The following is a 24676-nucleotide window of genomic DNA, read 5'->3' as shown; positions in this document are numbered from 1 at the left end:
AATAATATATTAAAAATAATAAAATATATTTTTTTATATCTAAAAAACTAACAATTATTTTCAGAATTAAATTTTGAAAACTTACATTTTTTTTTTAGGGTTTCAATTTATGAAGATAATTCTCCAATGAATGGTCAACTCTCCAACGTTGTCTCTCCCTCCCAATGATATCTCTCTCTTTGATGCTTCTTCTAACACTCATATCTGACATTGATCATCTCGTTTAATTTGTTTAAATCTAAATAAAAACAAAACATCTTTGTTGGAATTGACAAAGAGATTGTATTTGTCCAAGCAAAGACATTTGATCTTCATCCAATGCCGAGGATTTATCTTCATCTTCTTTCTCTACAGATGGATTGTGCCAATGCAGGAAAATGCTTAGGCGTAAATCACTTGAAAATTTATTTTTTTTTCAGGGGAAAAAATTTGCTTTTCAAAATATTAATAATAAAACTGTTACTTATTATGAGATACTACTTTGGAAATACAATAAACGTGGGGGTGGGAATAAGTCCTCTGGCCAAAGCAAAAAGACAAAAAGGGCCGTGATGAAACTGGAAATTGAGGTGGGCGAGATCGAGCGTGATCAACTGCTGACAACAAGTCTGGGTCAAAAGGCTGTGGCCCTGTATATGTCAGATAGAAAAGAGTAGAGCCGGCCAGGCTGTTCCCCACCCTTCTCCTTCACTTCACTACCTCGTAAAATCCCCAAGATACCCCTTCACAATCATACAGCTTTGCTTTAAGAACCACACGTTGAGTTAACTTTCATCATGAATCAACCCCACGTACAAAATCCCCAATATACCCCTAGTCCCATGAGGACATAACATAAATACCAACATACTGGCCGACCTTGACCAAAATATCAATAAATAATTCTTAAATGCATTAAACAAGAATAATAAAACAAAATGTTTTGCCACTGTACAATAAGAAAACAAGTCGTTAATTTTTTCAGATGATTTTTCCAACGCAAAGGCTCGACGATTAAAATTGTACAGAAAAGCCATGTGGTTTACGGCCAAAGAGGATTTTAAGCTAATAGACTAAGGAAAAGAATCATAAATAAAAATCGACGCAAACCCATCAATGCCCAATTCCAACCACTAAAAATCATTGCAAAAATAAAAATGAGGATGAAAATAAAACCAGAAAACATTAAGGTGTAATAGCCCTAGGTGGGGTCCGTGATTCAGCCGGAGGTGTATGACCGTCCGATCCTTTTGAAGGATCATCAGACGACTGTCGTAACCCGTCATCGGTCTCACTTCTATTTATCTCTTCAATCATGCGTACCACCTCTGGCATCACCGGTCTCTGATCCGGTACGGTAGACACACATGCCATTGCAATTTGCAACAACTGAACCATTTCCTCTTCAATGTTGTGATGCCTCATCAACTCCACATCAAAAACCTCAGCCGTCCATTCTTCACGGACCACTGACTGGACCCACCGAGGCAAATCAATTCCTTCCTCACCCAACGACGCTTGATTAGGCGCTTTCCCCGTTAATAACTCTAACAACAGTACACCGAAACTGTACACGTCTGATTTGAATGAAACTTTGCGAGTCTCTACGACTTCTGGGGCTCGGTAACCCGCCACCCGAGTGGGTGGAGTTGTAGTGCCGAAAACCGGGTTTAGTCCGAAATCCGAAATGCTAGCATCATGGTCGGGTCGGAGCAGGATGTTGGAGGATTTTATATTCCCGTGAACTACTTTTCCTGACACGTGGAGGTATGCCAGGCCTCTCGCTGCACTTAATGCTACTCTCATCCGGTTGTCCCAGTCTAATGGCGTACGGCCTGAACCTCTGCTACCTGCCAAACCAATTACCGCAAGCTCCGGTTACCAGTCCATGAAACATCACCCAAATGTGTAAATATTAAAAAAAATTATCATTAACAAGAAAATGATGATGCCGGTGACGCCACAAACAGAGAAGACCTCCAACAAGCAAGAGTTGCTTAATTAGCACTCAAAGAATGTTTACACAGGAATAGCGTTGGAATTCAGACAAGGAATATACTAAAATTTGATCTAAGATGCCATGGCTGCAACAGTCAAAACAAATTGAACAAATAAGTGAAAATGGAATTGAAATCGTACCGTGTAGAAGAGCAGATAAGCTACCGGCAGGCATGAAATCGTACACAAGCAATTTCTCATCTTTAGAGTAGTAAAAGGCCCTTAATGGAACCACATTGTTGTGCTTAATCTTCCCCAAAACTTCCATTTGCATTTCGAACTCTTTTTTACTAACAGCCACTTCTTTTAATCGCTTGACCACCACTGTTGTTCCTTCTTCAAGCACTGCTTTGTAGCTGGTCCCCACGCTACCTTTACCCAAAACTTCGGCTGAAGCCCTCAACAAATCCTCCAAATCAAAGCTGTAAATCCCTCCTTCCAGGAACACAAGTTTATTTCTCTCGGACTCTGCTGACCCACCCGTGAGATCATCTTTCGATGAAGAAGTTCCTGCCTCTGCTGCCGCCGCAGCAGCCGTCGCTGCTGCACTGGGTTTTGGCGTCTTCCTAGTCTGTTTACGTTGTCGTTTTTTAAGACAAAATACCAGCAACAGCAGTAAAAGAAGAAGAAATACTGCACCACCGATGACAATACCAGCAATGGCGGCCGTTGACAGTTTCTTAGATTTCTTCTGTTGCGGAATTGAAGGTGGGTTTACAGATGGTGAAGGAGCTGGAGGTGGGAAAAATGAGTTATTACAAGGTTGCAATGGTCCTCCACATAGATCTAAATTTCCGGTGAATGCTGATGAGGGGAACTTGGTTAGAGTAGCAGGGATTGAACCGTTGAGATTGTTGTTGGACACATTGAAATCTGACAGATTTGCAAGGTTGATGTTTGGAAGATTGCCTGAGAATTTATTATTTTCCAGAAAAAGACCACTTAAGAGGGTTAAATTGTTGACGGCGAAAGGGATTGCTCCAGTCAAATTGTTGGACGAGAGATCGAGTCGAGTTAACCGATTCAACCCAGTCACACTCTCCGGAAATCCACCAGAGAACTCGTTGTCTTGCAAGTAGAGACTCCGAAGGACGGTTAGATTGGAGAAATCGGATGGGATCTCACCGTTTAGACGATTAGAGCGGAGACTAAGAACTCGGAGCTGACTCAGTTTGCCTATTGTGTTAGGCGGAATCGGACCCACTAGTCCAACACCAGGAAGTCGTAAACTGTAGACATAAGAACGGTTAACGTCACACTTAACTCCGACCCAGGTGCAGGCCGAGTCGGATTCATTCCATTGCACGCGATTGGCATGTGGGGTATTTGAGAGAAATGCAAGGAGGGCTTGCCTGTCTTGAGTCGGCTCCGAGCTGACTGGTCCGTCACTCAGTAAAAGAACAAAAACAAAAACCACAGAGAATACATACCTACAGTCAATAAACACTGCCATTTCAAAACAAAGAATGATAAGAATGAAACTGACTGTTCTCTATATGCAGATTTCAATGGATGGTTTCTGATAGCTGTTTTGTACAAAAGCAAAAACAGTGGTTTTCCGGTGAGACTTCATGGTGTGTGAGAGAGACGGAGAAGAGGATGAGATTCTGTGGTGAGATGTGAAATGAGAAACAAGGGGTTTTGTACTGTGATAGAGAAAGTATTAGGAACCCGACCCGAGATTTCCGAAAAGTGAAAATAAAGCCGAGTGAGAAACAGAGCCATCGAGTGTGAAACGTTTTTTGTTTATTAATTTTTACGTTGTAAAATTATAATTCAATGTAATGTGAAATTATCCAAATCGCAGTTTCAGCGCGTGCTCGTTCGCTGGAGACTGATGTATAACTACTTGTTTGGATTGTGCATGTGAGAAGGGAGTGTGGGTCCCTGGTCCATCCAACCTCATTCTCAAGGGCTTCGGGCACGGCATAAAAGTTTTTTTTATTATTAAAAATAAAAAATTAGAATAAAAATATATTATTTTAAAATTTATTAAATAAAATTATTATTAAATGTTATAAAAATTAATAATTACAAATAATTATGATATTTAATAGTATATAATAAAAAATATTAATATATTATTTTATGTTAATTAAATAAGGTTATTTTAATGATACAAAATTGATAAATACGAAAAAAAATTAAATTTATATATATAAAAATAATATTTCTTATCCGAAACACTCATGTAAAATAATATTAGATCTATATGATTAATTATCAAATTAAATATATAAATTATATATTATTTTATTTTTAATTTAAAATAATTTAATTTGATAATATTTAATTATAAAATAAAAGTACAGTCTCCCTCCATGGTCAACCTACTGCAAATTAATTGGCTACCACGTCCTCTACGTACGCGTGGGGGCTGCAACGTATAAGATACGGAATAAGAATACTGATGGGGGTAGGCGAAGCGTATGAGTGAGTAGATAAAGAGTTGGTTCGGCAGTTTGACCAGTAAAAGTAAAAGTGTGGGTTTAGTTAAGCAAATTTAGGGGTGGTGATGACATATGGCATTTTTGATCAAAGGCTGTCAGTCACTGCCAAGCTTAGCTGGAAAATGTTGGGGAGCTAACTTACTAACCACTTCTTTTACCTTTATTTTATTTTCTCAACCATATTAATTATTTGTTTTGTTTCAACTTTGAATTCTTCTATGTTTCCATTGGTTGTCAATGTGTCTATTTTTCTTTTTACAATTAGGGACATTTAGTTTGGGAAAATTTTCGTTACCTCAGCAACATATCTTGTATTATTAATAATATTATTTTATTTAGTTTATTAAATAAAAGAATCATCTAGTCCACTTGTTTTAGATATCAACAATATCTATTAAATAATGAAAATGATACTTATTAAATATCAAAAAATTATCACGAAAAACAATTGTTGGTTTATTATATATCACATATTTGATAAGATCGAAACCAGATACTGAAAGTGCCTTTATGTTTATCTCTGCTAAAAAAGCCCTTGGTGGGAAGTAGTAAGTTCGGGGGATCGTATGCCCTGGAAAGGATTTAGAATCCCCTTCACAAGAGCACCTAATCGTTGCTCATGTTGGCAAAAGCAAGTGAGGGTCAAATTTTGTATTCAATTATATCAAAGATAAAGTAAATTACAAATAACTTATGAATCCCCGATTTGGCAGAAAATTAATGTTTTTCCTATATTGACATGGGCTTAGAATGGGAATGTAGACTAGGCTTTATCTAGACAAGAGAAATCTATCCACACAGTGGATTGTTATTATTGTAACTAAATGTTTGTAATTTTGGATAAAAGGGAGGTTTGCTGTATTATGTATATCATATTTGAAAAAAAAATAAAATACAGACACTTGGTTGTATTCACTTTTGATAATCTTTCTTTCACGTAAAGACCAAATTGTTCCACTTGATTATGGTCAAAGTTGAATGTCCTTTTCTGCATTTATTTTGAACTACAATTTTCCTTACAAGACGCCTCATGAAATTAGGGTTTGAATTTCTCCCCGCTCAAGTCTACCCAGTAGCTACAGCCGCCTACACAATTAAATTCCATGATTCAATTATTCCTTTTCAAATTAGTACGTAGAAATAGAAAAAATAAAGTACAATGTGTGTATGTATGTATGAAATGTTGAATGTGACCTTGCTTTATTATTTTAGACCAAACGACTTATTCCCATCTTCACTATTTTTCTCCTTTCAAAAGTCTCCCTCCTCTATGAAGACAAGAAGACAAAGACAACATCTTCATTGAGTTCGTCTTTGTATCTTCATCAACAGAGAGAGAAGACGAAGATTTTTTACTGTTCCTAACTTACACTTTAGTGACATACTTTTTCGTAAGAAAGGTTTTTGAATGTAACCTTTGCTTTATTATTTTAACACCTAACACTAAGAGCAGAAAATATGAGGTAGGCGATTCATTGATGTGAGCATAAATTATTAGACTTCTTTTATATAGTTTTTATATATATATTAATTGTAGTAGTACTTGGAACCATATGGCATGCCGCATGCATCATTCAACGTTTTTCCTTTTAATAACAATATATAATTCAAGACACTGGCATTACATCTGTAATTCACCAAGATTTGCCGGCAAATAGCAATTTAGGACCCAGTCCAGCGTTAATCAATACATTTAAATTATGTAAAAAAATTATAGATTTTTTTAATTGAACCCATTTATCCATTAATTATAAAAAAAAATATATGGTTGGTGTATATGGCAAATATACTTAACAAGGGGGTCCCCAATCCCCAATGATTCACGAGATGAAATGGAGACAGGCACCTTCCGATCATGCTTGTCTATTACCAACCACAATTACTACCAAATTTGTGTTGGCTTCTGTATGATTTTGGAATCAAACTCCATTATATTACCATTCTTCTTCAACAAATCTTTAGTTGGATTTCAGATTTACAATTAAGAAAACCTACCATTTTATTCTATTGTGTGTGTTTATATGTATAATTGTACCAACTAGCACATATAATTTGCAATAATTCAAGAAACTTCACTTGACAGCTATCAATCCATGGTTCTATAAAGTGAAAAATAAAACACCCCAACCCTATTAAAATAATAATCGGTTTAATTTACTAATGAAATTAGGATTGGATTCAAACTGAGTTAGTTTAGATTCGAAAGTCGGTTTAATTCAATTTCAAATTTAAATCGAGTTTGAGTCAAGAAGTTCAGCTTAGTCTAATTCATGAATTGGGTAGATTACTAAATTCGGTGTAAATTTATCTCGTGACTTAATTTCAGTTATGTAAAATAATTATTAAAATAACATCGTTTTGTATATTATTAGATAAAATAACATCATTTTATCAATGAATCATGAATTTAAACTATAAATTCGAACCATAAACTTGAGTCAAATTATTTTTATTTTAGATGAATTTAAATCACCCTTAATTTTGGCTCGAGGAACTTAAATTAAACCATTTTTTATTTGAATTGAATTTGAATAAAAAAGTGTTTGAATTCGATTTAGTTCATATTGACACTTAAATGAGATTTTGTTAGGCTTGTTGGACAGTTAGAAGTTGGGTTCAAATTTTGCACATTATTGAATAACATTTCACTGCCAATTATTGGTTTTAGCTGTGCTACCAATAGGGGTGGATTTGATAATGAGACAACAAGTAATTACAATCTGAGCAAAGTAAAGAAATTCCGTCCTTCCATTTTGCAGTTACCGTTTTAACTTTTGGTGGCTTAGTTAGTTCCACATTTACCTCACTATTATTAGTCTTGGGGTAGACAAAGAGGTGGTCCTTGGACTAATTACGGACACGTCTAAAAGGGATCTCTGGACAAAAAACTTCATTGACCCATAAATGGTCCCTAATTTAGTCCGCCATGCTATCAATTTTCAGTGCGAACACCTCAAAATCTTCTATCAACATGACCCGCTTCAAATTAACCCCCGTCAAATTAAACTTAGAAATTAAGGCTGCATGTATTGGGTTGCTCCATAAAGTAATGGGTTTACCTTATTCTTAACAATTATGGCCCTATGATATCTTTTTCTAACCTTTATGAATGGCCCAAAATTTTCTCCCAAGTCACCGTGAAACACAGTTTCAAACAGCATTAATTTAGGGCCTTGCTCTTTTTTTATTTTCTTTAGCAGAGATTCCTATTTGACATTGATTATATTTTGTAGGGTTGAATCAATTTCAAGAATCTGATCTTGATATAACACTTAAGAGCTTAAGACCATTTAGAGATTTCCCAATTAGGCGTTGGTATTACTCCTCGGGGGCACGGCTTACAATTGTTGATGTTTATCTTTTGATTGTAATGGACAAAGATGTACATACCTAGGGCACCTTGTCACATTACTTTGCCAAATTTTTCTTGGAGATTCCCTCATTTGTAAATTCTAATTACTAGTGTTTTGAAGACTTTAAAAAAAAAAAAAATCTCATATCTAATAGAGGTAAGTAAAACAATTGATATATTAAAACTTAATATAAATTAATTAATTTTGTGTAATATAAGTTTTGATTTTTATATTTATAGATTTAATATATTTCGATATGGAATCAGAACACAAATCAAATAACGGACTTAACAGTTAAAAATATTTGTGGATACCGTTAACAACCTACCTATCCAAATAGACTCAACTAATCAACGTCCCTAACAAAGCGTATAATGAAATTGAGATATATTTCAACAACCAATAACCAAACAGGAAAATAACAACAATTATATATATATATTTCATCAACATTATAATTCAAATAGAAATTGCCAATTATTTCCTTTTTTAAAAGCCATGACCAACACAAATTTCTTGCTTTATTGAGAAATGTAAGTTGTTGGTCCACGTGTTGCCAAGAAAATGATACACGTAGGGTAACCGTACCTCTCTAAGATGACAAAGTTACCATTTTTGTTAAAGTATACGACATACGGTTGACATTGTAAAGATAAATTGTTCATATAAACAGTAAAACGACATGTCCTCCATTATTTATAATAAAGTTGGTGGAAAAAAAAAAAAAATCTAATCTGTGGTTTTCTTTCCCCCTCTCCTCTCTCTTTTTCTTTCCTCTTCATATACAAATTTTCTTAAGATTGAAGTCTGAATTTGAATTTAAATTCTCCCTTTTTCAGAGCTTAACTTATGATTTTAAATTCAAATAAATGAATTTATGTTAATAATAAATATATTATATTTATGTTAAAGTTAATATCTTTACAGAACAATCACTTATAGCATGAGATCTAATTTAATTTTTTTTAATAATTATCAAAAAATCGTTTTAAAATTTGAAATTACTTGATCACTGCCTAATGCATTTAGTTGCATTTTAAGGGTCGACTTCAAACTGTTATATTTTTTACCGCATAAAAGATGTTAACGTGAAAAATTTTATACATTCGAAATCAATACTAAATGTATATATTTTTATTATATAATATAAATATATAAATTATATATTATTATATGATTGAATGTTATTTTATCTTTAATTTAAAATTATTCAATTATATAATAACATTATCTATATATCTAAATTATGTAATAAAAATATGTATATATAATTTGGTTGTACAATCAAAGGGTTACAATTTACCATGCTTTCATCATTAGTATTTTTGCCATGAGTAGCAATATACGTATAAACCAATTTTATAATTTTATAATATAATTTTATATATTAACCCTAATTAAATAATTTTAAAATAAAAAAAATCTGCCCATAACATATTATCTTAGATAATCTATGAAAAAAAATTATATATATTATTCATAGGGACAGCTTTATTCTTTCCTTATTTAGAGTGTCTGACTCTGTATCATTCTGTCTGTCGTGTCATCTCATCTCATGCTTTATGAAAGGGAGCTATTTATAATAACATTAAATTCTTATCACGGGTTCACATTCTCTCAAAGTTTACTAAAAGAGGGTTGGTTCGATGACTTTGTGGGTGGAAAATTAGCTACGCTGTGCAGGTACCAGTACTGTCCCAGCTGCCGGAAAGCAACAAGAGTATGGCTTGGTTTGGACCATATAGCTCGGCATGCCACAGCTAATTTTATCCACTCAATGGAATTTCCAAATTTCCAATAGAAAAAGACAGTACAATGTATAAAAAGAAGAGATGCAAATTAATGTTAGAGAGCTTCAAAAAAGCTGATATGAAAAGGGGTTCCTTGGTGGAAAGACAAACAAATAATTGAAGGGGCAACCCACATCACGCCAAAGGCAGATCAATGGAGGAGGGTAATAGACGTACACAGGCTCGCAATTATGTAGTGGTGTTTAGCAAAATGCTATAAGACATGCACTGGTGTCGGTCATATCGACGTCTTGGGACAAGACTGCGTGCGATCCAACATAACCCTTTAAAAATAATAATAAATTAGAAAATATAAAAATTATATAATTTTATGAGTCAACTCATAAATACATACTGGCATACTCACTGGGAGCCTACAAAAGCACAATCCAATGGCGTGAACCTTGCTCTGGGCATTCACAATAGTAGATTAATCAAACTCTACTCCACAAGATTTTTAATGTTACTCTCGATCAAAAGTTTAAAAAAAATTAAACATTTAGTGATTTTAGCGTTAATCCTAATGAATAATATCATCGCGAACTCGTTATATCTCATCTTCCCGTTACATCTCAGAAAAGATAATGGAGTTTAGTTGAAGTTCCCATCAAGTGTGAACTTACGACAAAACGATTGAATAAAATAAACCAAAAGAAAGGCTACTTTGGAGTGAGTGATTTCATTGGTGTCCACAACCCACCTTATATGTCTGCGTTTATAATCAAAGCCCCGACGTTACAGAGCCAAACCGTCCACCCTTCATTTGAATTTCATGCTTTTAGCACGTGTTCTCTTTGGTTAAGGTGTTTTAAGACTTCTTTAATGGCCTTCATGTCCACTAGATTTGTTGTTAAAGACTGTACTTATTTATATGCTTTGCGCGCTTTCTACACACCAACCAGCTGTTCAGTTTCTTGTAGGAGGCTGCAGGCTCATCTGGGTATGTTTGATTTGTGCTTGTTACATGTTTTGGTTCTTGGTTGTATTTGTTTGCTCATTTGGTACATGGGTTCTAGTTCTATTGCTTTCTCATGTATTTAGAGTGTTTTTGAGCGTGCTTTTGAAACTTTCTAAAATCTTAGTTGTTTACTTCGTTTTTCTTGTAAATTTGAATGCAAAGATCTCAGGGTGTGTTTTCAGTGCCCGAGAAATCAAAAAACTTGGAAATAAAAAATAGTCCTCGAAGTCCCATCATCTCTCATTCAAGAGATAAGAAAATCTCCCAGAAAGAAACAATGACCAGCAGTGGAACGTCTATCAACCGTTTAGTCATCATTGAAATATGCACATAATATAAGTAAAGATTAAGCGAAAAATGAAAGCCATGAAACAAGCTACTCTTATATATGGAAGGTTATGAAATACTGTTTCAAAGTGAGTAGTACGAATAACAATTATGAATTGTCTAACGATATAAATAGCATATGTTATGTTTAGTCAAGTGACATGAAAACATTGGACTGTCAGGTCTAATTCTGTCCATAATTATGCAATTTTAAATGCTCAATATCCAACAACAATGTTCTGATTACGACATTCAGGAACTCCCAACTTTTGTGCAAGGCTGCTGCTAATGTATCTGGAGATGTTCCCGCTAACAGTTCTAGCAGTATGAGTCAGTATGAGAGAATAATTGAAACTCTGACTACCCTTTTTCCTGTCTGGGTATGTCTTCATTTGTCGGTAGCACTTAATGTAGTTTTAATCTATTTTTCTAAGCGGTACACTTCAAAGGCATAGTTTTTTTACTTTTTCATGGACAGGTCATATGGGCACCGTAATAGGGATCTACAAGCCTGCTGCGGTAATTGTCGATCAGTCAGTAATTCTTTGATTATAAACGAACTGTTGCTTCATTAGTTGGTTATGAGGTCTTCCCACAGGTAACCTGGTTGGAAACGGACCTATTCACTCTCGGTCTGGGTTTCCTTATGCTTTTAATGGGGTTGACATTGGCCTTTGAGGATTTCAGACAATGCTTGTGGAATCCATGGACTGTAAGAAGCAAATTTTAACATGTGTTTATAGAATGTTACTGAAATAGGAACATTTCAGTTTAATAGTTTTCCTGATTTATATCACTGAGAACTATTATTGCAGGTGGGTATAGGGTTTCTTGCTCAATTTTTAATCAAACCCATGTTGGGCTTTGTCATTGCAATGGTATATCTTCTCAATTTCTTAAGTTGGCTGTTAATTTCTGCTGCAGACAAGAGGTACAATAATCCTGGTTGAAATTACTGTCACTGATATATCTCTTTCATTTTCAGTCCCTAAAACTTTCCGCACCACTTGCAACTGATCTTATTTTGGCTTCATGCTGCCCTGGTGGTCAGGCTTCGAATGTGGCAACTTATATTTCAAAAGGAAATGTAGCACTTTCTGTCCTTATGACAATGTATGTTCCATTTGCATTCATACAATTAAAATCCTTAATTTTTTCAGTCTCTGGTTGAACTCTGCTGCAGTTTAATATCTATTGCTTATACAGTCTGTCATTGTACAGGCCTTCGATTGGTGGACCTAAACTGTGCTTTTGCAACTTGTGTTCTTTTTCTGTATCTATAGTAAAGAAGCCAATTGTTATGTCTTTTGAAATGTGAATGGTCTCTGACACATGTTGTTGCACTATAAAACTTTCCCATTGGTCAAGCCTTGACGTGTATGTAGCAGCAAATGATGCAAGAAAAAGCAGGAATTTTTTTTTTTGTGTGAGTGTGTGCGCGTATGAATTTGCTTTCTTTCTTTAAATAGAGGTTTGGATATTCTACAGTTCTGTACTAAAAATTCTGGAATGTAGTTTTCTGTAGATTAGAAAAATTTTCAAGCAGCTTGATTTATTTTCTTGTGTGCAGACAATCTTTTTTCTTTTTGCATGCATGTACCCACAATGAAGGGAGAGAGGAAGAGCGATCAGTTTGGGTGACTATCAGGTATTAGGCAGGGCCTGATTTTATTTATCTTTATCCAGAAGTGAAGTTTGTCATTAGAATTGCATTGTTATTAGACAGAAAGTTGGGACATACAAAACGGGTGGAGCGCGTGCGCTGTAAAGTAGTCAAGTACGAATTAATGCATCATGTTTGTTGAAATGATCATGAGTTCATCACCATGATATATCTTCACCATGGTTGTGAACATAAAAAATGAGATTCTGGGCTTTTGGAGCCTTCATTCTATAGAACTTTGTGGATAATATGGAAACAGTGCAGGGCATACTTTGTGACTATATTCCAAAATATGGTCACGACTTGTATTTGGTCAGAATTTGACCACACACCTATGACAGCAATGGCTTTCGTTTATGTTTTAAGAGCAAGTGATTGTGGCTTCTCTGGAAGCATACTGATTTACTAATGCATTTTAATGTTCTTGTACAACATTGAGACCTTGACCTTCTAATCTCATAAATTTCATGAAGGATTTCTGTAGGTGTTCAACTATCGGAGCTATAGTCATGACTCCACTCCTTACCAAGCTTCTTGCCGGTCAGCTTGTTCTGGTCGATGCTGCGGTAAGTTGATTCATGCTTCATAACTTCTTAATGTATAGTCCTCTAAAGTGATGATCTTGAAGAAACCAGTGCACCTAATCCTCTTCTCCCATAGTAAAAAAGCAAAAACATAACGGAAAGAGAGAAGGGAAAAATAAACTTGTTTTGTTGCTCAAAGGGATAGTTTGTATTATGTAACTCCAATTCAAGCACTAAACAAGGCAAGGTTGGATGATACCAGATCTACGGGGTATATAAACCAATAATTTTAAAACTGAATCAGATAGATTGATTCAACCGGTTAAACGAGAATAAATTCTAAATTCGATTTAATTAATATAAAAATTAATTTTATTATTGATTCAGTCAAATTTGATCAAAAATTAGGTTTAACCGAATGAATCAGTTAAAAATTAGATTTGATCAAAATTTTAAATTTTTTAAATATTAATTTAATAATAAATTAAGTCAATCGAGTCTCCAATTGAATCAATTAAACGATAAATCAGTGACATAATCGATTTCATTATCGATCTGATTTTAAAAACATTAATATAAACTATATTAAAACCTTCAAATAAAGTTTATATATTGATCTAGTATAATTTATAAAAAAATTATTTAAAATATTATAAATTAATAAATTAATTTATAGAAAACATACTAATCAATTCACTAAGAGTTCATGAAAACACGACCTAAGAGACCTTGAGCCGTGTTACAAACTCTTCAATTTTTGCAGACTGGTCCACTTATTAAACTCATCAATTGTTCAAGTATAATGTTAGGCTGTACCCAATAGAGATTTATTTACATATACATGCATGGTTCCAGTTTTGTTGAAACTATTTTTGCGTTCCACAAGTTATATTACTATTTCATTTGCCTCTGCAGAGCTCTGCATTTGGATTTCTTCTCGCCCAGAAGCATTTTACAAACCTGAGTTAGCGTTGTTTGCATGGCGGTATGGCTTTTTTCGCTCTCAAAAAACCTTCACATCCCACAATCCTACTAGCTCTGGTTTTCGTTTTGATTGGGATTTCTTCTCATTATTACCTCCTTTACAGCTTGGAGGGAGTGCCCTTGCAGTCTTTTGGAGGAACAGGCCGATTCCAGTAGACGACAAAGATGAGTTCAAGGAATGAAATCCCTGGTGTACATTGTTTTCATTGTTTGCCTCTACAAAGAAAACTTTCTGTTTAGTTCTAAGGGGACTGGAAAAATTTTGTTCCCAAGTAATTATTCCATCTTTTGCTCATAGGAATGGCCTGAAAATGCAGTAATTGAAATGTGGAAACATTGGAAAATTAGAGATGGGGAGTAGCCTATTAAAGAATAAACAATAATGTAGAACTTTTGTCTTTTGCTTTATGCTTGCAGAATTTTTTTGGTCATATTAGGTTTATGCCGCTGAAGAATGAAATTCGAGTACCCACTATTTGTTTTATTTTGTCAAAACTCTAGGCTCGTGACAATAGTTACACAAGATTTTGTGTTTAATAATATGTTCCCTAATTCTTGGGACTGAAAATGAAGTACTTTAAAATATTATCCTTGAATGAAAATCGCTAAAACCAGAAGGACAACAAATTATTAGCAAATAAAAAGTTCTTCCTTTGAATTTTGACTCATTAATCAGCATTCCCTATAAATCATCAACGCTATTCTATAGAAAGAATATCCACAAGGCTAGAGCTTTTGAAAAATAATTATCAGCCATAAATAAATAAAATTAAAACATGCATATGCAATATGCAATTGAGCTTATTGTTAAGTTTAATCCAACTAAATTTGAGTGAAATTAAATTAAAATAATATTATTTTAATATATATTAATTAAAATAATATTATATTAATTAATTTATATTAAAATTTTTTATGTTTATAAATTTGACAATCGGATTTATAAAGTTTAAATTCAAACTTAAGTTTAAAAATTTTTACTTTTCAAGCTTGAGTTAGAGTTTAAATTTACTTGGGTAAAATTTATTTCAAATTTGTTCGAATAAAACTTGTTTTGGAATTTGAATAAACGCTTCTAGCTTTAACTGGGAAATTAGGAACTTAGATTATGGATCTGAATGTTCTTCGTTACAGAAACAAATAAGAAAATAATTGAGAACAGTAAATGCAATGCAAAACACGTAGGGTTAAGCTGAAGTGATTGATTAGACTGCTATTGCTTTAAAATTACGCAATCCAAATTGGGTTTTCTTAAAATGTTTTTCCATGAATTCACCACAAAATTTCAGAACTCTTTTTCCAAAAATAAAATCCCATCCCAGGGGATATTCATTCAATAAAATTTCATAACTCTGTTCTGCCAGTTACAAAAGCTGACGAAAAAGAGGGTTGAACATTTGCGATCAAACCAAATTTCTGGCACTTACTGGTTGCGTGAGTGTTGCGCTTACAATAAAAATAAAAAAGAAGCTAGATGGAGGAAGATAAAAACATATTAAAATATTATTAAACAAAAGTCATAAGTCTTCCAGGGCCAGTAAAAATATATAAATAAATAAATAAAGAACCGGAACTCTGCAAAACCACACGGCATGTTCTAAGATTCTAGCCCAACTAGAAGGGAATTTTATCTGACATTCTTAGTACTCACAGCTTTTACCCGTTTGTTCACTTTAAACTGTTACATTAATCATGTCGCAGACCAACTGGGAAGCCGATAAAATGTAAGTGTTAAATAACTAAACTATTATGTTTGTTGATAATAATTTGGGTTTGGGTTTTTATGTTCTAGGGTTTTGGTTTTAGTGTTTTCTTTTTTGGTTGGGTGGTAATGTTTTATTGTTTTCTGAAATGGGTATGTTTCAGTTTTGGTGGGTTTTGTATATTCTCTTCAATTTTCATCATTTTACTTTGCGTTGTTCTTGTTTGTTGATTTGGTTGCCGAAATTTTATTATGTTTACACATAATGGTTTCTGGCTTAGGCTGTGCTGTCGTTTCAAATAGTTTTTAGACGATGGTTTGGGGTGAAATTAGTTTTCAATGATCAGTTTCAGTTCTAGATTTCGATTTTTGACATTACTTATACATTGATGGGTATGATTGTTTTTGTGTTTTTTTTTATAGTATTGGCTTGTATCTTTCTCCCCACGGTTTACGTTCTCTATGTATTTTACATTTAATTTTTATGTTGCTGTTGATGATGATGGGATTGCCACGTACTGGTTTTAGGGCTTTTGTTTTTTTTCTCGTGATTAGAAGTTGCATTTTCTTTCGTTGCCTCTCTGATGCTGCTTTGATAACGTCTTTGTAAATTTTGTTCCCCTTGTCATTTGGTTTATCTCCAATTTTGTTGCTGAGAAAACAAACTGGAAGGAAATCGATTTTTTTTTTCAAGTCACTTCTTCACCTTACATCCTGAATAATGCTAAAATCTCATGGTTAAAGGTGGAAAATTCTGTGCAACCAAAGCACTTTTATATTTGATGTGGCGCAAATAGATTGAAATACAAGTGTATAAATTCTCTAAGATTATGTAGTGTTGTTTGGTTCCATAATATGGAAAAGTTTTATCTGAACTGAATTGAACTATATTGCATGGGCATTTGGTGGTGGTTATGTGATGTTTATATCTCCAGGGTTTTGATAACAAAATCTCTCTCTTTCTCTCTAAAACCCTGCATTTCCTCATCTTAACTGTGAGCTTATATCAACTTAAGATTTACATCATATGTTATATACCATCTGAAGCATTTATACTTCCATTTCTTTTGTAAAATTTTTAAGACTAAATTTTTCAGTGGTGGTATCTTTTGTTCTTTTGGTCAATAGGTTGGATGTGTATATATATGATTACCTTATAAAGAGGAAATTGCATGCTTCTGCAAAGGCATTTCAAGCTGAAGGGAAGGTATCAACAGATCCTGTAGGTAGGATTACGGAAAAGAAATGCAGTGGAGGACAGATTTTTATCTATTCATGTCTCATTCATCTTTTTGCAACTTAATTGATGCTGGGTTTTGTGTTTGTGTGCCCTCCAGCTATTGATGCACCTGGTGGCTTTTTATTTGAATGGTGGTCAGTCTTTTGGGATATATTTATTGCTAGAACAAATGAGAAGCACTCTGATGCTGCTGCATCCTACATTGAGGTGGGTTTGTGAGATTTTGGGTTAAATTTTTCTCCTTTCTTTGGGCTTAATGTCCTGAAATTTCCCTCTCTTTCATGTCTTTGGTTTCACAGTTTGGCCTAATTGTGGTGCTTGCCGCCTCTTCTCCTCCCCCCCCCCCCCCCCCCCCCCCCCCCCCCACCCCAATACTAAATCAGAAAGAATTAAAATAATTGCAATTAGAAAGTGAACTTTGATTCTGTTTCTAAAAAAGAAAGCTCACAATTGGGTGCCTACGTCTAACTAATGCTGTTTCTTAATCAAATATGAACTGCCCCTCAATTTGCTCTCCATTTTATTTGTACCATTTTTGTGGTTTTGTGCTAAATTTGCCCATTTTGACCAGGATATGGTGTTAATAGGAAGCTTTAAGACTTTTGGTGGGAGGCTTAATAAATATATTTTCAAGTTGCCTTGGCTTGGAATCTTTTGAGTTATCATTGTGAAATTTGTTTGTATTATGTGTTTTTTATCTCATGAATGGAATTGAGGGAGATTCAATATGTATGTGATATCGCATCTCTGTTTTTCTGAAAATCTTTTCTCTGTTCTTTGCATGATAATTGGTTTGCTGGAGGATTAATAGATTTATTATGATTTCTAAAATATCTTAAAATGGCAGACTCAAATGATTAAAGCTCGGGAGCTACAACAACAACAACATCAGAAACCTCAGCAGCATCAGCAGATGCAGATGCAGCAGCTCATAATGCAGAGGCATGCTCAGCAGCAGCAACAGCAACAACAACAACAACAGCAGCAGCAACAGCTGCAGAGAAGAGATAGTGCCCAGCTTCTGAGTGGCACCAGCAATGACCCTCTCTTGAGGCAGAGCCCTGGAACTGCAAATACCTTTGCAGCAAAACTTTATGAGGATCGGTTAAAGCTTCCACTTCAGAGGGATTCCTTGGGTGATGCAGCTATGAAGGTATTAGCTTTCTGATGTATTAATATATTGGCCTATAATTTACCAGTTGTATGACATTGCCTGATTATTTCAGCCAAGATTGGGTGAGAATATGAGCCAGCTTTTGGATCCAAATCAGACCTCTTTGTTGAAAGCAACTGCAATGGCAGGCCAGCCTCCAGGGTAATTCTTAACATGATGTTATCACTGTTTTTATGGATATAATTTTTTGATTATGTATGGTTTACTTCTTGCTTTGGTTCTCATTGATGTGTAATTGATGTAATTTAACCTTCTCCTCACAGGCAAACCCTGCATAGTACGCCTGGAGGTAGTCAACCAGTTCAAAGTCGCAATCAGCAACCTCCAGTGTCTTCACAGGTCAACGCTTATATTTTCACTGTGTCATCATCCTTTTAATTCTGTGTTTCGTATTTCATTTTGATACGTCTTGTATGCTGAAACAGGATATAAAGAGTGAGATGAACCCTATGATGAGTCCTAGACCTGTTGGTTCAGATGGATCATTAATTGGAGTTCATGGTATTGTCAATACTGTCATTTCCTTTAATTTTTATGCTTGTGTAATGTGGCTGATAACTTTAAATAGATTAGGTTCAATTTTATATCACCCAACTTTGGTTCCTGCTTTGTCAGGATCAGCACCAATGGCCTTATTCATAAACTCTAATAAAACAATTTAGTTATGTATTGATGTCTGAAATTTTTACCCTCTGTGAGTTCCTTTATTTAGAATGAAATGCTTGAAGTTATAATCTTAGAATGAAATGCTTGCTGCTGAAGGAAACCGTAATTGAGGATAAAGATATTGGGAAATTAGAACCTTTTTAATTCTTTTCATATAGCAAGTCATTATGAGGGCCTGTACAATTTGCACCCATGGTCATTGGTTGTACTGGTTGAAGATTTTGATTCAAAGTTCATGCTTTTGGAATCTTAAGTTTTGGTTTTACAGTTATTCTCTTGTTTTTTAGGATCAAATCCAGGTGGCGGCAATGTGACTTTGAAAGGATGGCCTTTAACAGTAAGAACCTCTCAATTTTCGTTCTTGTGATGTTGTCCTATAAAATTTAGCTGCCAGATACTTTGGTAAAGATGAACAGGAGATAAAGTGCATTACTAATCTGAATGTATGAGAACTATGTTATGTTAATAATGCTTAAGTTTCAATCTTGAAGAAGCCTATTTGTCTGACGTTTCATTAGTTAATGGTGTCAGTTTACCATATAAAAGGGAAATATATTGTTCTCTTTCTTTTCTCAATTCATTGTCTGTTTTGACAAATAGAACTCCAGTTATCTTAGTTGAGAAATTTTTGGAGTTTAAAGTTAAGCTCCTTAATATTGCTGAAAAAGTATATCTAAAATAGCTTTAAAAATTATATAAAATTAGAAAGCAATATAATTGATTTTTGGAGCAGGGAATTGTTAAGATTTTCTGCCATACCACATTCTAACATGCAAGTACTTGGCCTGATAGATCTCATTGTTTTGATCTTTGTACATAGATTATACTGACATTTGCGTGAGGTGTTTGTAAAATTTTTTGCTCTCCTTTTTTGGGCAGGATTGTCTATATAAACGGGCCTGTGTAAAATTACTAGTGTCCTTTAGTTCTTAAATTGACATTTAACCAGCATGGTAGATGTTGCAAACAAATTAGACTAACTTTGTCACTTCTGGATTTGATATATACTCATATTTAATATCATAAGGTAAGATGTGCATGTTGGGTTCCCTAACTTATAGCACCTTTACCTTATTAGGAATTTGATCAGCTTTGATCTGGGATTTTGCAGCAGCAAAAGTCTTTGATGCAGTCCCCACAGTCCTTCAATCAACTTCAGTTGCAACAACAACTTATGCTTCAAGCACAGCAGAATTTGACATCTCCATCTGCCAATGATTTAGAATGCAGAAAATCGAGAATGCTTCTTAACAATCGAAATATTGGTCTTGGTAAAGAAAGCCCTGTAAATACTGTTGGTGATGTAGTGTCCAATGTTGGATCAGCTATGCAAGCTAGTTGCCCTGTGCTGCCTCGTGGAGATGCTGATATGCTAATGAAGGTATCTTCTCTCTTTTGTAGTCTGAGTTGACAAACATTATAATTGTTTAATGTTCCCAAAATATTTTATGGCCCATTTGGCTTACTGGAGGTCTTCGCTTATGTATATTTGAAAACTTAACAGTTACAGCAACAACAGATGCAGAACAATCAACAGCTGCAACAATATCCACAGCATGCCCTTTCAAGCCAGCAGTCTCAGAATTCAAACTCCCATCTCCTGCAGCAAGATAAAATGATAGGAGCTGGCAATATGGCGATGGATGGTAGTATCTCAAATACCTTTCAAGGAACTGATCAGGTTTGTTGTCACCTTGTTTCTGAAATTACAATCTATATTAGATGCACATTTCTTGCTGTGTAGTTTCATCTAGTTTTTAGACTGACTCTGTCAGAAATCTCCACTCATCTACTTTATTAAAACATTTAAAATGGTTCATTTAACATATTTTGTTCTGAACTTGATTCTGATAATATTTTAAAATATTTAAAGCCTTCAGAATTCTGTTTTATTATTTGTACCACAAATCATGGACATATTAGATTATTCAAATTAATAATATGCTATTTTTGTTGATTGTTTTTCACCTTCTAAGTTTTGCATAGTTATTGTGGTTACTACTTTTTCTTCAATTTATTCAGTCTCATTTACCTTTGCTCTCACATGATTTCCACATATGACAGCGGTGTGTTTGGCCTTTCAAAAAAGTTAACCTGGATAGTGTCTCTAATTAGTGTTCCTTGTTTGTGTAAGGCATCAAAAAATCAAATTGGGCGAAAGAGAAAGCAGCCGGGATCATCTTCTGGTGCTGCCAATAGCTCTGGAACTGCAAACACCACTGGGCCATCCCCAAGTTCACCTTCATCGCCTTCTACTCACACACCTGGAGATGTGGTTTCAAGGCCTAATTTGCAACATAATGGTGGCTCCTCTAAGTCTTTGCTTATGTTTGGCTCTGATGGCTTGGGTGCCCTCTCATCAGCACCAAATCAATTGGTGAGAAACATCTTTGCCCTTTATTGCTTGCGTGGAATCTTTATTAGCACTTTTCATTTGATGGTTGGTAACATTTTAAGTAATTGCAGGCTGATATTGACCGTTTTGTGGATGACGGATCCCTGGATGATCATGTAGAGTCATTCTTGTCACCTGATGATGCAGATCCTGGAGATAGAGTCGGTCGGCTTGCTGAAGTCAGCAAGGGTATGATGAATGTTGATTTCTTATTTTTCTATATCCCTTGGCATGGTTGCATGGAAAGGAGGGTAGAAGGGGAAATTTTTCTGAATCAGAACTTTTGGATAAAATGTTGTTTGTATTATGTAGATTGTTCCTAAGGGTTTGACAATTATGTTGTAACAATAGGCTTCACATTTTCGGAAATCCGGGTTATACCTGCAAGCAACAATAAGCTTGAATCTTGTCACTTCTCATCAGATGGAAAACTCCTTGCCACTGGTGGACATGATAGAAAGGTAAGGACCATGGGTGAACTGTTTTATGAATTGTTTCTTGATACAATGAAATGATAATTCTGCAGCAACACAGGGAACTTTTGGTGCTTTCTTGTGTTTGTCCTAAAGGACGGTGTTAATTCTTTTGCTTGATGATTTTCTGGTGTAGGCTCTATTATGGTGCACAGAGTCTTTTACGGTGAAGTCGACGCTTGAAGAGCATACTCAATGGATTACTGATGTCCGTTTCAGTCCAAGCATGTCACGGCTAGCTACATCTTCTGCTGATGGTACTGTCAGGGTTTGGGACACTGACAATGTCAGTAAGCATATTCCCTTTTGTTTGCATATTTGTTCCTACTTTGTAATGTTTATACCTCAAAAAATGATCCAGATTAATTACGTAGACTGACTTGTGTGTTGTTGGCAATATTAATAGATGGAGTCTTCTAGGAGATCCATTCTTCTTGTGCAATGAGACTTGTGTGTTGTGTGTCTGTGTGTTTTTCCCTTTCTTCTATTTCTTTGTTTTTGAATGGTAATCATGACTTGCCTCTTTTACATCTTACTTTAGGTTAATTTTTATGTCCTATGTTCTCATAACTTCAAGAAGAAAATTCAGCTGCAACATCAAAATATAATGGTATTATAATGTAGTTTTGGTCACTTTGTAGAATTGGCTAACCAGTTTTGGCCTTTAGTTCTAATGGAAACAAGCTCATAACCACAAGAAACGGTTTGAAATATGAATTTATGATTTAAGAATGTTTCCTTGTTGTTACATTAACCTTTTATTAATAAGGGGCCACAAATTTGAGTTTTGATACATCTAAACCCATAGGTGTTATTATGAAAATCCCTACTATCTTTAATAATTTAGATGGAGAGATCGTTCTTCTTTGCAGCCTGGTTATTCTCTTCGTACTTTTACTGGGCATTCTACAAGTGTTATGTCTCTGGATTTCCACCCTAGTAAAGAGGACCTTATCTATTCTTGTGACAATAATAGCGAGATACGATGCTGGAGTATCAACAATGGAAGTTGTGCTGGTATTTTCAAGGTATAATGTATTCAAAGGAAATTGTATTGTTGAATTCTATTTTTTTATTTTCTGTACAAGTAATTTTTTTTTAATCCTTTTGCATTTTGCTAGGGTGGTGCAACCCAGATGAGATTTCAACCACGTCTTGGAAGGATTCTTGCAGCCGCTGCAGAGAACTATGTATCCATATTTGATGTGGAGACACGAGCTTGCCGACTTAAATTGCAGGTTTGTTGCCAGTGTTTCCTAATGTTTGAATGGTCTTGTTGGCTAAACTGTTTAGTTAGATGGTAATGATGAGGTGTCTGTAGTAACTCAATTTTTGCACTTGGAAGGGATTCCACTATGAAACTGATTTTCAGTTCCCTGATTGGCGAGAATACATGAGAAAGAAATGAACAATGTTTCATGATCTGGACCCCTTAAAATATTTTAGTTGGCTGAGATTTTGTTTGATGACTTTGTGCAGTATTTCATTCATTTGTGTTCTGTGAAACTCTCATTCTAGGGTCATAAAAATCAAGTTCATTCTGTATGCTGGGATCCTACTGGCGAGCTTCTGGTGTCGGTGAGTGATGAATTGGTCAGAGTGTGGACTGTTGGCTCTGGAAGCAAAGGGGAGTGTGTTCAGGAGCTAAGCTGTACCGGCAACAAATTTCATACTTGTGTGTTCCATCCCACACACCCTTCTCTGTTGGTCATTGGCTGTTATGAGGCAAGTTATAGCTCTTACACTACCCTTTCAATTTATTCAAGAAATCAACGTAGGCAGCTTCACCCCTTTTTTCCACAGGAATATTTTATATACATAAATGCATACATGCATTTACATTTCTCTACATATGTTTGTCTTTCACATGCACGATTATACTTAGTTTAGGATCAAAGTTTACAACCTCCTGTCCGGAAAAAAAAAAAATGAAGTTTACTACTCGTGGCTTGAATATGAATATTTATGTTATAGGAAAGTTGTATGCCGCTTTCATTTGTTGGTATAGAGTCCTTCCGGAGTCTTTCATGTGAGTTGTTAAGACGAGGTAATATCTATCAGTGATCCATAGTACCTTGATCCGTTCTGCCCAATATTGCATGAGGACCCACCTATATTAGGAATAGATTCATTTGTTTGGCTTAACTAGTTCCTTATGTGGACAACAAAATGAATTAACAATCTCTAGCTGAAGATGCTGATTTGAACCTGTTTTGATGTGGATTGAGCTTTCTAGACTCTGGAGCTTTGGAACATGACTGAGAACAAGACATTGACCCTGAATGCACATGACAAGCTTATATCTTCATTGGCAGTATCAAATGTTACTGGTTTGGTAGCCTCCGCGAGTCACGATAAATGTGTCAAGCTTTGGAAGTGACTTTTAGTTTTTGGGATCTCCTCACATCGTAGCTAATGTAATAATTATATATCTACTGTATCATACGATCTAGAGTCGAAGTTCCAGCCTCTGACAGATACTTAATGGTTGTTTATATTGGTTAAGAGTCTACAGGGAAGGGGGTTTTTAGGTTTTATCCTTTTTGGTTGTTTTTCCAAGCATAGTCCCTTTTAATTCCCAGAAACATGATAAAATCTAGTTGGAATCGTGCATCATAGGCTGTTTCTGAACAAATCTTTGTTTGCTGGAAAAAAATACATTATTTTGTTGCTATGATCTGTTCTTTTAACCCTATTAAAGAGGAAGCTGAGTCTGAATTTTTCTTTCTTGATGCTCCTGGTTCAACTAATCAATTCTGTACCAAAGAAACTGTACAATCCTAGAATATTATTGTTGAACAGGATTGGTCCAGAAAAATGTGTACATCCAGAATTTGTTTAATCTATCAGCGGCTTAGCCTATGGCTCGACTGGGCTTTAAGCCCTGGCCTGCTAACAATAGTGAACCGTGTCTCCATAGGCCGTGCCAAAAAGGGGCTTGGGCCATGTCACAGGCCGACTCAACCCCATTGACGTGCCCACAATGTACACTAGTCTTCG

At 35.0% G+C, this 24676-nt stretch overlaps 3 protein-coding genes across 6 annotated transcripts; 2 read left to right on the top strand and 1 right to left on the bottom strand.

The window, feature by feature from the left end:
• Window positions 1-871: 871 nt before the first annotated feature.
• Window positions 872-3641, bottom strand: LOC123195105 (probable inactive receptor kinase At2g26730). The gene is made up of 2 exons (XM_044608709.1): window positions 2119-3641; window positions 872-1829 (listed from the first exon to the last, which is right to left on the bottom strand). Exons 1-2 carry the CDS (start codon window positions 3428-3430, stop codon window positions 1165-1167), a joined length of 1977 nt encoding a protein of 658 aa, XP_044464644.1. The 5' UTR covers window positions 3431-3641; the 3' UTR covers window positions 872-1164.
• A 6544-nt stretch (window positions 3642-10185) lies between these two features.
• Window positions 10186-14208, top strand: LOC123194189 (probable sodium/metabolite cotransporter BASS2, chloroplastic). The gene is made up of 8 exons (XM_044607348.1): window positions 10186-10510; window positions 11112-11235; window positions 11334-11374; window positions 11454-11567; window positions 11671-11733; window positions 11841-12014; window positions 13003-13084; window positions 13958-14208. Exons 3-8 carry the CDS (start codon window positions 11339-11341, stop codon window positions 14206-14208), a joined length of 720 nt encoding a protein of 239 aa, XP_044463283.1. The 5' UTR covers window positions 10186-10510; window positions 11112-11235; window positions 11334-11338.
• A 1115-nt stretch (window positions 14209-15323) lies between these two features.
• On the top strand, window positions 15324-24350 carry LOC123194069 (transcriptional corepressor LEUNIG-like). Of its 4 annotated transcripts, none has more exons than XM_044607201.1 (18): window positions 15324-15750; window positions 16857-16954; window positions 17066-17175; window positions 17816-18121; window positions 18195-18283; window positions 18406-18481; window positions 18568-18643; window positions 19096-19145; window positions 19923-20189; window positions 20313-20489; window positions 20943-21185; window positions 21275-21392; window positions 21555-21664; window positions 21813-21962; window positions 22549-22704; window positions 22798-22914; window positions 23195-23401; window positions 23913-24350. In XM_044607201.1, exons 1-18 carry the CDS (start codon window positions 15719-15721, stop codon window positions 24054-24056), a joined length of 2526 nt encoding a protein of 841 aa, XP_044463136.1. In that variant the 5' UTR covers window positions 15324-15718; the 3' UTR covers window positions 24057-24350. The 4 variants fall into 4 exon arrangements, with proteins under 4 accessions (XP_044463136.1, XP_044463134.1, XP_044463138.1 ...); XM_044607199.1 differs by having other exon boundaries at window positions 15326-15750; window positions 19920-20189; XM_044607203.1 differs by lacking the exon at window positions 15324-15750 and adding an exon at window positions 15870-16121 and having other exon boundaries at window positions 19920-20189.
• The last annotated feature ends 326 nt before the right edge of the window (window positions 24351-24676 follow it).

Source organism: Mangifera indica, chromosome 13, assembly GCF_011075055.1.
Source record: "Mangifera indica cultivar Alphonso chromosome 13, CATAS_Mindica_2.1, whole genome shotgun sequence".
Taxonomy (NCBI): Eukaryota; Viridiplantae; Streptophyta; class Magnoliopsida; order Sapindales; family Anacardiaceae; genus Mangifera; species Mangifera indica.
The sequence above is the reverse complement of the archived record's forward strand: the minus strand, read 5'-3'. Positions and strand labels throughout refer to the sequence as shown.